The 10,848-nt window shown below is 46.0% G+C and overlaps 1 protein-coding gene across 1 annotated transcript; it reads left to right on the top strand.

Moving 5' to 3' along the window:
- Nucleotides 1-4,005: 4,005 nt before the first annotated feature.
- PAIP2 (poly(A) binding protein interacting protein 2) lies at nt 4,006-9,038 on the top strand. Its single transcript, XM_009273188.1, has 3 exons — nt 4,006-4,167; nt 6,445-6,624; nt 7,949-9,038. The coding sequence occupies exons 1-3, from the start codon at nt 4,030-4,032 to the stop codon at nt 8,012-8,014; spliced, it is 384 nt and encodes a 127-aa protein (XP_009271463.1). The 5' UTR covers nt 4,006-4,029; the 3' UTR covers nt 8,015-9,038.
- The last annotated feature ends 1,810 nt before the right edge of the window (nt 9,039-10,848 follow it).

Below are 10,848 nucleotides of genomic sequence, written 5' to 3'. Positions count from 1 at the left end.
AGCTGAGCTTACTCGCGCGGCCCGGCAGGTTCGCCCGGTTCCCGCTGAAGCGAAGCGGCTCCGCGGGCGTCGGCGCTCGCTGTTACTGAAAACGTCGGCGCGGAGGAGGGTGTCCCGGGCGGCGAACCCTGCCCCCCTCCGAGGGGTTTCGCTGGCCGACGTGCCTGCCCGGCTCCCGGCGGAGCTGCTGGTCTCTGCGAGGGCTCTGCTCTTTGCAGCCAGCCTTCTGGGGTCGTGGGTTTTTTTAAGTCTTGGTGCTGGCTTGCTGTGTAAACGAGTCGGCCGTTTTCAAGTAAACTCCAGTGCAAGGCTTTGAAGTGTTTTTATCAGATAGCATTGGCATCCCTCATGAATTCGGTTGAGAAATCTATTTATTATACGGAGTATAATCAGTTTACTTGATAACTGCCACTTGCTAATCTAATTAGATAACAAGAAACTTGGCCGGCGCTCCTGACTCACAAGAGTAATCGCTAGTTAATAAACAAGTAACACCATCTTCCACAGAAGTACAAAGCACTCCCTGCTGCACTAAAACAGCTTTGCTGAAACTTCAGCTTATGCCAAAACCCGATCGTGCTGCTTGCTGTGCTCTGTTGCTTCGGGATGCTTGAAGCAAATGTCTTAATTTTTTTCCTCCCCCCCCCCCCCCCCCCCTTTTTTTTATCAAGGGTAAGGACCTGGGTTTCGCTGTATGGAATTAGGCCCGTTGACGTTATCTTCCGAAGTAGGCAGTAGATAATCTTCCGTGATCGGGGTTTAAATGCAAAATCTTCAATCAGAAAGCTTTGAATTTTAATGATGGTTGGTCTAGGGCTCTTTGTGGCTTTAAACGCAGCAAAATTCAGAGAAAGAGGTAAACTAATGGACCTTCATGATGTTCTGGAGTAACGAGTTTCATACAGAAAACATTTTGAGTCAACCAAAAGGCCTGTTGTTACAGGATTTTTAACTTCTGACTTCATTCCTGAGATGAAAAATCCTATTTTTTTCTGTCTTTCCATATGCACTTACACTGTTCTTCCTGTATCGCCCCCACCCCCCGCCAAAATCCCAGAATAATTTGGGGCTGGATCTCAAATCATACCACTGTGGTAGAATTCTCCATATTTTCTGTTCCTTAGCACTACTAATGTTCTAGTTCCTGTTCGAGTGTAAGGAGCTTTGAGATCCTCTGCTTTCCACCTACTCCCAGATGGAAAATGTATTATTTTTATTCACGGCAGTAGTGTAGCCTGTCGCTGCGGCTTGTTTTCTGCAGCAGCCTTCTTAGACTGTGACTTTTTGCGAGACTGAAGTGGCATTTGGCTCTCCTCCTCAGAATTGCCTGTAGCTCATGACTAAAAAGCCTGTATCTAATACGGGTGGAACGAGACTAATCTTGGCCTCGCAAATGAGCATAGAAAGCCAGCAGGTTTGTATCTTGAAACGGTGAAATGGAAAGCTCCCTAGACAGTATATTTTATTACAAGTTGCAGAAAATGAAATTACAAGGAGTGCTGTGAGTAAGGGACTGGCCTGGGGCTTCCTGACTGTTCATGCAGGAGAAGCGTTTGTTGACGTGTTTTCCTGTGGGAAAACATTAGCGGACTTAGGGCTTCATCAGATAAACTTCAGGTATTCAGGTTGAGCCTTGGATCTTTCTTTAAGATAATCATCCGCATCGTCCTTGGGCAGTAATGGAAAACATTGTTTCAGTCCAAATGTGAAACACTGAACTTCTCTTCCCTCCCTCCTAGAGCAAATAACCTGTGTTCTACAGAACACTTAAGAAATTTGAAAACTAGCCCATGACTCAACAAATTAACCTTTCAAGCTTTTACATAAACAAGTAGGGTTTGGGGTTTGGTTTTTTTTGAATTACCTTTATGGCTTGTCTGGGTGCAGTCGTCTTTGTACAGAAGTTGCCTGGAATTTGGCCTGAGTACCTTACACTGCTAATGCAGTTATTCACCTGTAGTGTAAATTGTTGGTGTGCAGGAAGCCCAGTGGAATATTAATATCAAGATCCACTCCACAAAAGAAAAGGTGAAAAACACTTGCCAGTAATTTAAAAAAAAAAAAAAATAAGGCTTTTTAGACTCTGAGGTCTTTTATTTCTTTTAGTCCATCCTGTTTGTTAGCTTGTGAACAGCTGAAGTTGCTTAAAGCAATTTCAAGCTTGAATTGGGGTGTTAAATGCAGTGTCCTTTCCTGTTTTATGTTAAATGCTGCCAGTAATGCTTTGCAAGTTTGTTTTGAAAGAACATCAAAAAGAACCTGTTTTCTCTTGCTAGAATACCCGGGTTCTGCTCTCATTTGTTGTACTTCCTAGGGAGCTAAAGTGACTTCCGTACTTGGGTTTGCCTTTGATTTAAAAACCTTGAATAGAGCAAACCAGGCAAGTTCCTTTTTCTTTGTGCTTTTCTTAATTGATCATTTGGATGTGACAAGCCTTTGACCTGGTATTATCAAGAGTACATTTTGAACCAAAACTTGCATTAATTCCATAGATAATAGGACCAGCTGAAATATAAAGAGAAAATATGAGCTGCTACGTGATAAGCCCTTGCACTCTAATAACAATGGAGGCTATATTTTGATACCCTCTTCTCCGAATAAGTCATTTTTTGATATGCAGACAATGAGCTAAAATGTTGATTTGAGAATAAAATAAAAATATTGTCACTCACTGCTGCATCGTTTCATTGCGAATTTTTAGCACTAGAAAAACGTTTAAGTTTGATTATTTTTTGAGCTCATTGCCTCACATGCTTTGTGTACTGTTAAAAAAAAAAAAATTAACACTGCCAGTATTAGTATCTAAAAATACTCAGCTTTTCCAGTATTGATATCTGTACTTAAGCATGGCGTAGGAAAACCAGCATCGTCTCATTTATTTTACAACGCAGATAAGATTTTCAAGTAGAACCTAGGCTGGGAGCAGACTTGGGTCTCTGAACTCAGAGTTACAAGCTTCACGCAGGCTTACGAGCCTGGCGGGAAGGCTGCAATACCATTCGTATGACAAGGGTTCAGACCAAATTTAGGTTTTGTCCTGTTTGGTTGTGCACGCAGGCTTACGAGCCTGGCGGGAAGGCTGCAATACCATTCGTATGACAAGGGTTCAGACCAAATTTAGGTTTTGTCCTGCTTTTGGTTGTGGTTAGGTGGAACATGCTTGCCAACTGTACCTTCATTCCTTGAGTTCGGGACATTGCGGTGTCGCGTATCGTGGACGCGCAGAAATGTTGAGTGCTCTCCAGGCGTGACTCAATCCGTTTTAATGAAGTGGGATGAGAGGCAAGCACGTACTGTCTTCCAGTGCCTTATGATGTTGTCTTTACCTGAAGCTTCCCAATCAGTGGGCTTGTGCTAATGAAGTGGCTGTAAGAACTGTTGTGCCACCTTGGCTCTGTGAGGAATCGGTGCGTAATGGTTTCTGCCTCGCTTGCAAGGTTTCCCAGCGGTGAAATGGCCGTGAAAGGTGGTTCATGCAATCACAGAGGACATCCTGTAACTGAATCTGGGTAGGCTAAGTGTCATGCCAAAGTTTCCCCTGCCATGGGTATCCTTGGAAATTGCCCTGAAGCGTTGCCCACCCCCTCTGAAACAGTACGGACGCTGGGCAGTTCATTTCTGGGGGAGTTTGTTGAAACTCAGGTGGGAGCTTTAAAAGTATTTTGGAAAACAAATTTTTCTTTTGTTTCTTGAATGTTGCCTTAACTACTGGCAAGTACGCATGCTTTCTGGTTTTTTCTGTCGCTTTTCATTGGCCTTGGTGCTTGGCATTTGCTGATTTGGTGAGGTTTAATTTGGGAAATTAACTTGTGACTTGAATCTGCCTACAGTGGAAATGGCGTTTCTGATACTCTTGTTGCGATTAGCAGAGCTCCTCTGCTACAGTCGTGGTAAGGCTACCCGGAGCCTTCAAATACAGGTGCAGCCTTCCCTTGGGCCGGGCTTATGCAGAAGCAGGGTGATGGGCGAATCTGCACAGCTTTAATTACTGCATTTCCTAATTGCAGACTTCGAATCAAAGACGCAGCCATGAAAGATCCAAGTCGCAGCAGTACTAGCCCAAGCATCATCAGTGAAGATGTGATTATAAATGGTCATTCTCATGAAGATGACAATCCCTTTGCGGAGTACATGTGGATGGAGAACGAAGAGGAATTTAACAGGCAGGCAAGTCATTTCCCTCTATAAATGTCTTGTGATGTGCTTTACCACTTTCTAGCTGCAGGGAGAGGTGCTGTGGCTTAGCAACCGGGGTGCAAGACTGGGAATCCTTTAGAGACGGGGGTTTTTAGATAGGTTTGCTAGAGTAATCCTGGGGAACAAACAGATCTCGGTTTCTCCGGCAATAAATACTTATTTTCTGTAATCTTGGTGGAAAACATGGGAAGTGCAGCATGTTCTAATGCATCCATTAATTCCCTACTTCTGCAGGAGGGAGGAAAAAAAAAATAGTTGACAGACTTCATGTGGCACGTTGGAAGGGACGGGTCTTGCTGGGCTGCTGAGCTGTGGTGGTTTTACATGTGCAAACATGCCGGCTGTGGTAGTTCTGAACTGGATATGTCCAGGTGCATACCTGGCCTTGTTGTTTCTAAGGGAGTTGGTGGACATAGCTGTTGGGTGACAGTCCTGTTCGTTGCTTAATACTTCAGTGTCTTACAGCTGGCCTTCGCAATCAGGTTGGAAGGAAGCCTTAGCTTCATCTTTCACCTTGCATCTAGACACAGTTCTCTCTCCTGCGGAGGATGGGAACAGCCTACTTCTTTCCACCGCCCCTTTCTTAATCAAAACTTGATCTTTGTACTCAAGTAGCTGTTTTCTCTGCACTCCAGCACAGTATGGCTTCTGAAATAGGATATGTCTGCTGCTCTCTCTTCAGGGTGCCAGCAGGTTGCTCGCAAAATCTAAATTCTCTTGTGCATACGCCAGGATGGTCTCAGTGTCGTTTCCCGTTTGGTGGGTTTTTCCTCCTGGGGACTGTACTGTAGTTAGCATACGGGATGTGTCGTTCTTGGGGAAGGAGCTGAGAGTTGTGCCGTGAATAAACTATTTTTCAGGTATGTGCTTCATTTTCGGAGAAGAGGGAAGATGGGAGAATGGTCTTATTTCAGGCAGGCAAACACCATGTGGCAGCCTGGTCGCCTGCCGCTGCAGGCACGTTTCTGTGTGGGTACCTGAACGAGTTAAACTTGGGCTGGAAAATACAAACAGGCAATGTTAATTTCGAGACATTTGGGGAATTAAATGTTATTTAGTACTTCTGGAGCTGCCATTGGAGGCACCTGTAGCTGTACAACCATGTAACAAAAAACCTGGAGCCGGGAAACCCCTGCTGTAATACTAGCTTGTGGCTGCGTGCCCACGGCTGCCTTTTACCGGCACGCAGGACGGAGACATTGCCTCCCTCACAAGAAGGATTGATTGGAGACCGCCATCCTTGCTGGAGTGCTTTACTGGGGAAATCACTAAGTCGGTGTTTTGTGCGGGGTTTGAATTGTCTGGACAGTGGCTTAGAGCATATGGTGATGAACTTGGGTGTTAACTTTTTTGACTTGGTCTCTGTGGTATGTAACTGAATTTCCACTTGAGGACCAAGTATGTGTTTGATTTCATAGTGAAGGATAGACAGGAAAACTTGTTTGAGCTTCCATTGAGTGAACTTTTAAATCTGTCCCGAATCATTTTTCTGCTCCCTTGGGTCTGGCAAGTCGTTCACACCAGCTGCTATTTCCCTGTTTTCCACTCCTAAGTACTGCGATGCAGGACATGGAAAATTTATCGAGATGAACTCCCTCCAAAGCTTGTTTACTGAACAACCAAGCAAAACTTTCCTTTAATCTTTTCAATGGGTGTCAGTTCTGCATCAGTTGATTTGTCCTGCTTATAGTACAGCAGGTCAGCATTCTTAACAACTGCTAAGATCATGTGGAGTTCCTTAGGAGAACTACATTGCATGAACGCGTAATCTACAGCCGAGGAGATGCTGCTTGTTCCCCGTTCCAAGTGACAGGCAGTGGTTATTTTTTTCCCAAGAGTCTTGCAGGACACTTTCCTGGGGAGTGCGTCTGGCTGCATGTGTTGTCCCTGGTTCCCTTCCTCATACTTGCAGTGAGTTCAGTCCAGGCTAGTTGGTGCAACTGAAATTTTCACTTGGAACCAACATTTTCCTTCTCCTTGAGCTCGTAACAAGCTGCAAATGGAACAGCTAGGGCTGGGGGGTTCTCCTGCCATTCCCTTTTAACTGCAGCCCAAGTTCCTGGGACAAAGCACTTTTCTACGTTAAAAAAATCAAAGCTGATTGCCTTCCTGCAGCACAAGCGTGGTGTTCTGCTGGAAGTCCTATTGCATAGCTAGAAAGAAGGTCAGCTAGGTCCACAAACCTTGGAATGAAGACGCAAGCTCTCAGTAAGTTTGTTGACGAAGCGGTTTCTTCTCATTGTATAGATCGAAGAGGAGTTGTGGGAAGAAGAATTTATTGAGCGCTGTTTCCAGGAGATGCTGGAGGAAGAGGAGGAGCACGAATGGTTTATTCCAGCCCGTGATCTCCCACAAACAATGGATCAAATCCAGGACCAGTTCAATGACCTTGTTATCAGTGACAGCTCATCACTGGAGGATCTGGTGGTAAATTAGTTTCTCATCGTATTTCTAAAGCTTGACATTTCTCTTTGTCCAAGGCTGATTTTTGTTGCTGATAATGGCAAGAGGAAATCTTTTACACGTAGGCCAGAGACTCTTAAACCATGCCTGGGTATGATGGAGGGGGAAATGTGGAACGGTTGGGTGAGGGATGTTTCCTCAAGTGACGTGACCTATTCAGTGGTTTCCTTCATAACCACACGGTGCCGTTCCTAGCCCATGGCATAAATTCAAGTGGCTTTGGGTATGCGTAGTATGTTGTGGAAGAAAGGCGGTGAGCGAAGCACGCTGACCCTGTGAAGTGCCATTTGGTGACAGGACTGCAAAAGTTTAATTCAGCATCTGTCAACACTTCCTTGGTGACAGGACTGCAAAAGTTTAATTCATCTGTCAACACTTCTGTGTTGGGTAGGTACGAGCCACTTTCTAAGGTCTGGTTTGGATTGTAGCAGATGTCTTTGTAGAAATTCTAAGGAAGGGGAAAGCAGCTGAACTAGGATTATTTCCCTCTTCCTTGCTGTATGACTTCTGTCCAGAGCTTAAGTAAAAGGAAAGGGCAGTGTGTACATATTTTCCCTAACAAAATACGAAGTTAGTGATACAGAGTACAAAAAACCACACCGTCCTGTCACACAACTGCTGTGAAATGCAGATGCAAACCCCTACTTTTCCAAGCTTAAGCAGCTGCAGGCAGCAGTTTTAGACTCAATTAAGAACACACTAAGCCTAATCCTCCATTTCTTTCATAATAAAGAGCTCATGTTGAAGATGCTGGCTGCCCACCTCTAACTGCAGGATGTTGTAGAGCAGCAGCTTGCCAAGTGGGAGGACGGGGTAGTCACAGGCACGGAAATGTAAAAAATCGATACACTGCTCATATACGTTAAATTCCCAGAAGTGGCTTAGGTTCCTGGAACAAGTCTCCTCTTGCTTAAATAAGCAAGATCTAAAAACCTCACGGCACGTTTTAGCAGCTCAACTTCAGAAAAAGCTATTTCAGCATTAAGCAAAGTTGCTGTATTTGATGCATGCCTGTGGTTTTCTTGTTTCTTATTCCCTGAGCCCTCATCTGACCGAAACGTCCAGGTGGTGCTAAGGAAGGATGGATAATTCAGGTGCTAGCACAGAGGAGTGGGCTTTTCTGGTGATTATAGAGGCTTTTGGTATATGCAAAAACCCTATTCTATGCCTGACTGTTACTCTAAGTCCATAAACTGTTCCTAATGCTGTCCGCCTAGAATTGTATTTGGCTTGAAAATAGAAGATGAAAACGGTGATTCAAGTAGACTTCTGTTTTTCCCTTCCTCAGGTCAAGAGTAATCTGAATCCAAACGCAAAGGAGTTTGTTCCTGGGGTGAAGTACTTAAATATTTGAGTAGACTGGGCCCTCTCTCGGTGGATGTAGCACAATTTCCACACTGTGAAGCCAGTATTAGAAGATTTAATTGTAAAAGCTCTCTCTTCTTGTCACTGTGTTACACTTATGCATTGCCAAAGTTTTGTTAGTCTTGCATGCTCAATAAAAGTGCTGAGACTGTTATTAAGTAAATCTGTCAAAAGTTTAATGGAAACATAATTGGACCCTGGCTCTCTGCAAAGGAGGCGGTGAGGTAAGAAGCACCAGTCAAGTTGAGACAAAGTACCACGTTTATAAAACCTTCTGCAGACTCTGTCTTTTTAAATCGGACTTGGAATTTGCTAAGGATGGTCTGTTTTTAACTAAAGATGTGTTAACTGGTGCTAGTTTGCACCTGATAATGCCTTAACTTAAAAAAGAAAGCAAGGAGATCTGATTGTTATGCAAATTAGCTAACTTTCCTTTGAAATACCAGTATTGTTACTAATGTTAATTTTTCCCCTTAAAACCCTCATGCTCCTTTTAAGCAGCATGAGCTTTAACAGAAATTTTACAGACCTGTACAGAGTCGTAGATCTCAGCTACTGAGCTAACATCCAGGTGATGGGAAGGAAGAAATTCCCTGTACTTCGCAGTATGTTATCATGTTAGAAACGTTTCACTTCCTGATTATGTTAAAGGAGATGTGAGTTTCATCACAGTTTCTTCCAAGAACCCAGATCCGTACATAGCACTGCCTATGTAACTTTTAGCGTACGACTTTATTATAGCTGGATTTAACCGAGACAACCCTAGCATTAGTGATTTGAGTGGTGCTTTTCCCTTGCTTTGTTTAATCATCACTACACAATAGTCTACAGCACAACAACTTTTTTTTTTTTTCTTTTAATAAAGCTAGAACAGTTTTGGCTTCTTAAACTTCATATTCGGGTAGGTTAAGCTGCCATACGTGTTCAGTGTGAATAGTGTTTAAGTTGAAAATATTGTAAAAAAATTATATTTTTTCAAAAATATTTAAAAAAATAAATAATAGTAGAACTGACGTGGTGGCTGTCTCGTGAATATGCATCTGGCATGGAAACTCCTTCAGCAACGTGCAGGGGAAAGGGATGACGTTCTGGGTACGGGGCCTGTGGGGCCGGTTGTAACACGGTAGCCCCAAATATGCATCCGAGGTGGGACTGGGACTGCTCTTTCAGTTCTTTCCTCCCGCTTTACGCGCTTGCCTGGGCATATTTTCCTTCGTTCTCACCGCTGCTAATCCCGGTTCAGCTCCGCTGCTGCTGCTGGCAGCACGGGGAGGTCCTAGTTAGCAGCCGATGGCACTATATAAAGCCCGCTGCCTGGCACCTGCAGTCGGAGGCTTTGGCACGGTGGCTGTTGGAGCTGGGGTGCTCTCGGTCCCGTAAACCCGGAGCGCTGCAGGAGGGTGTGGGTGGGTTGGGTGGTGGATGTGGTGACGGCCTCCGGCAGTCCTTGGCTACGAGTCTGATCCACTCTTCCTTCATAACTTTGCCCGGCCTTGCTGTTTATCTTTTTTTTTTTTTTTAAAAAAAAGCTCTGGGAAAACCAAATGGAAACACTTCAGAAATTACGCGGTACTGCGGAACGGGAGGAGTGAGACGAAGCCTTTACACAGCTGTTAGCCTACAGCGTAACCACATCGCTGTGTCAGTCTTGCTCCAGGTGGAAGAACCCCTCGGAGGACTTCAGTCAGGCCAACTCATTTTGCTGTTGCTCTGCAAAATGTTAATTGCAATTATCCCAGGCCCCTTACTGAGCGTTAACCTTCCCCCTTCCCCACCTTCTGAGATCTGCTGGCCTTCCTGGAAACAGCAAAACTATTCTGGTGTTTCCACTGACTTGGAGATAGTTTAGGCTCGAGCACCTAAAGACAGAAGGTCAGGAAACAACACGCTACCGTGCCCCGGCTTATTTTTAGCTGGAGCGGGAATTTCAGCAGAGAACCCCTGCACGGCTGGCAGCGGTTGCTTGTCGGTGAGCTTCCTCCGGGAGTTTCAGCCCGGGGGTGATTACCTGGGGGAGATTGGCGACTGAACGCTGCTGCTGGCAGGCAGCTGGTTGTGGAACAGCCAGCCTTACCGGGGTTTGGTTGCTTTGCTTTGTTTTTTTCCCTGCCGTATCCCAGCCAACTATATAACGTGGGGAGGTTTACGGAAGAGGCGGGCTTCCCCGTGGTCTCTGCTAGGAGGGAGCTGCCGTTCTCCATCGCAGCCCCTGCCCCGCTCTGTGCGGGGGGGGGTGACTACAGCAGAGTTGATAGCGCACCGGTGTTTTGGCTGTTGCCGACCAGCGCTTGCGCAGAGCCGAGGCTTTCTCTTGCTCCGGCCCCAGCGAGTAGGCTGGGGGTGGGCGGGAAGCTGGGAGAGGGCACAGCTGACCCAAAGGGTATTGCACACCGTGTAACGTCATGCGTGACAACAGAACTGGGATGGCGCGTGGGCTGCCTGGGGCGGGGGGGGGGGGTGTCTGCTGCTGCTCAGAGCCTGGCTGGGCATCACTCTGGGGGCGGTGGCGAGTGATTGCATTTGCATCACTGGGGGGGTTTTTGGTGGGTTTTTTTCCCCCCTCTCTTCAGTTATTAAGCTGTCCCTCTCTCAACCCACGGGTCTTCTCGCTTCTGCTCTTCCTGCTTGGGCTGGGGAGCGAGTGCGTGGCCGTGCTGCCACGCCAGTGCGGACAGCCCGTGATAGGGTCATGCAATGCTGGCTTCAGCTTTGGATTTTGGTGCTAAACCCCAGCCCAGAAATGGGCTTGACTCTGTCGGCCGTTGCAATGAGGCCACCGGCTGCCTTCCGCGCCCCCCGCTCAAGAACAAGAGGCGGGAGGGG

Source organism: Aptenodytes forsteri, unplaced genomic scaffold (assembly GCF_000699145.1).
Source record: "Aptenodytes forsteri isolate BGI_AS27 unplaced genomic scaffold, ASM69914v1 Scaffold351, whole genome shotgun sequence".
NCBI classification, from domain to species: Eukaryota; Metazoa; Chordata; class Aves; order Sphenisciformes; family Spheniscidae; genus Aptenodytes; species Aptenodytes forsteri.
Note: the sequence above shows the minus strand (reverse complement) of the source record. Positions and strands in the feature narration are given on the sequence as shown.

Excerpts from the sequence above, each read along its gene's own strand:
- PAIP2 (XM_009273188.1), top strand. The coding sequence starts at position 4,030 with ATGAAAGATCCAAGTCGCAGCAGTACTAGCCCAAGCATCATCAGTGAA. Across the intron at positions 4,168-6,444 it reads AAGAGGAATTTAACAGGCAG|ATCGAAGAGGAGTTGTGGGA; the intron begins GCAAGTCATTTC and ends CTCATTGTATAG. Across the intron at positions 6,625-7,948 it reads CATCACTGGAGGATCTGGTG|GTCAAGAGTAATCTGAATCC; the intron begins GTAAATTAGTTT and ends TCCCTTCCTCAG.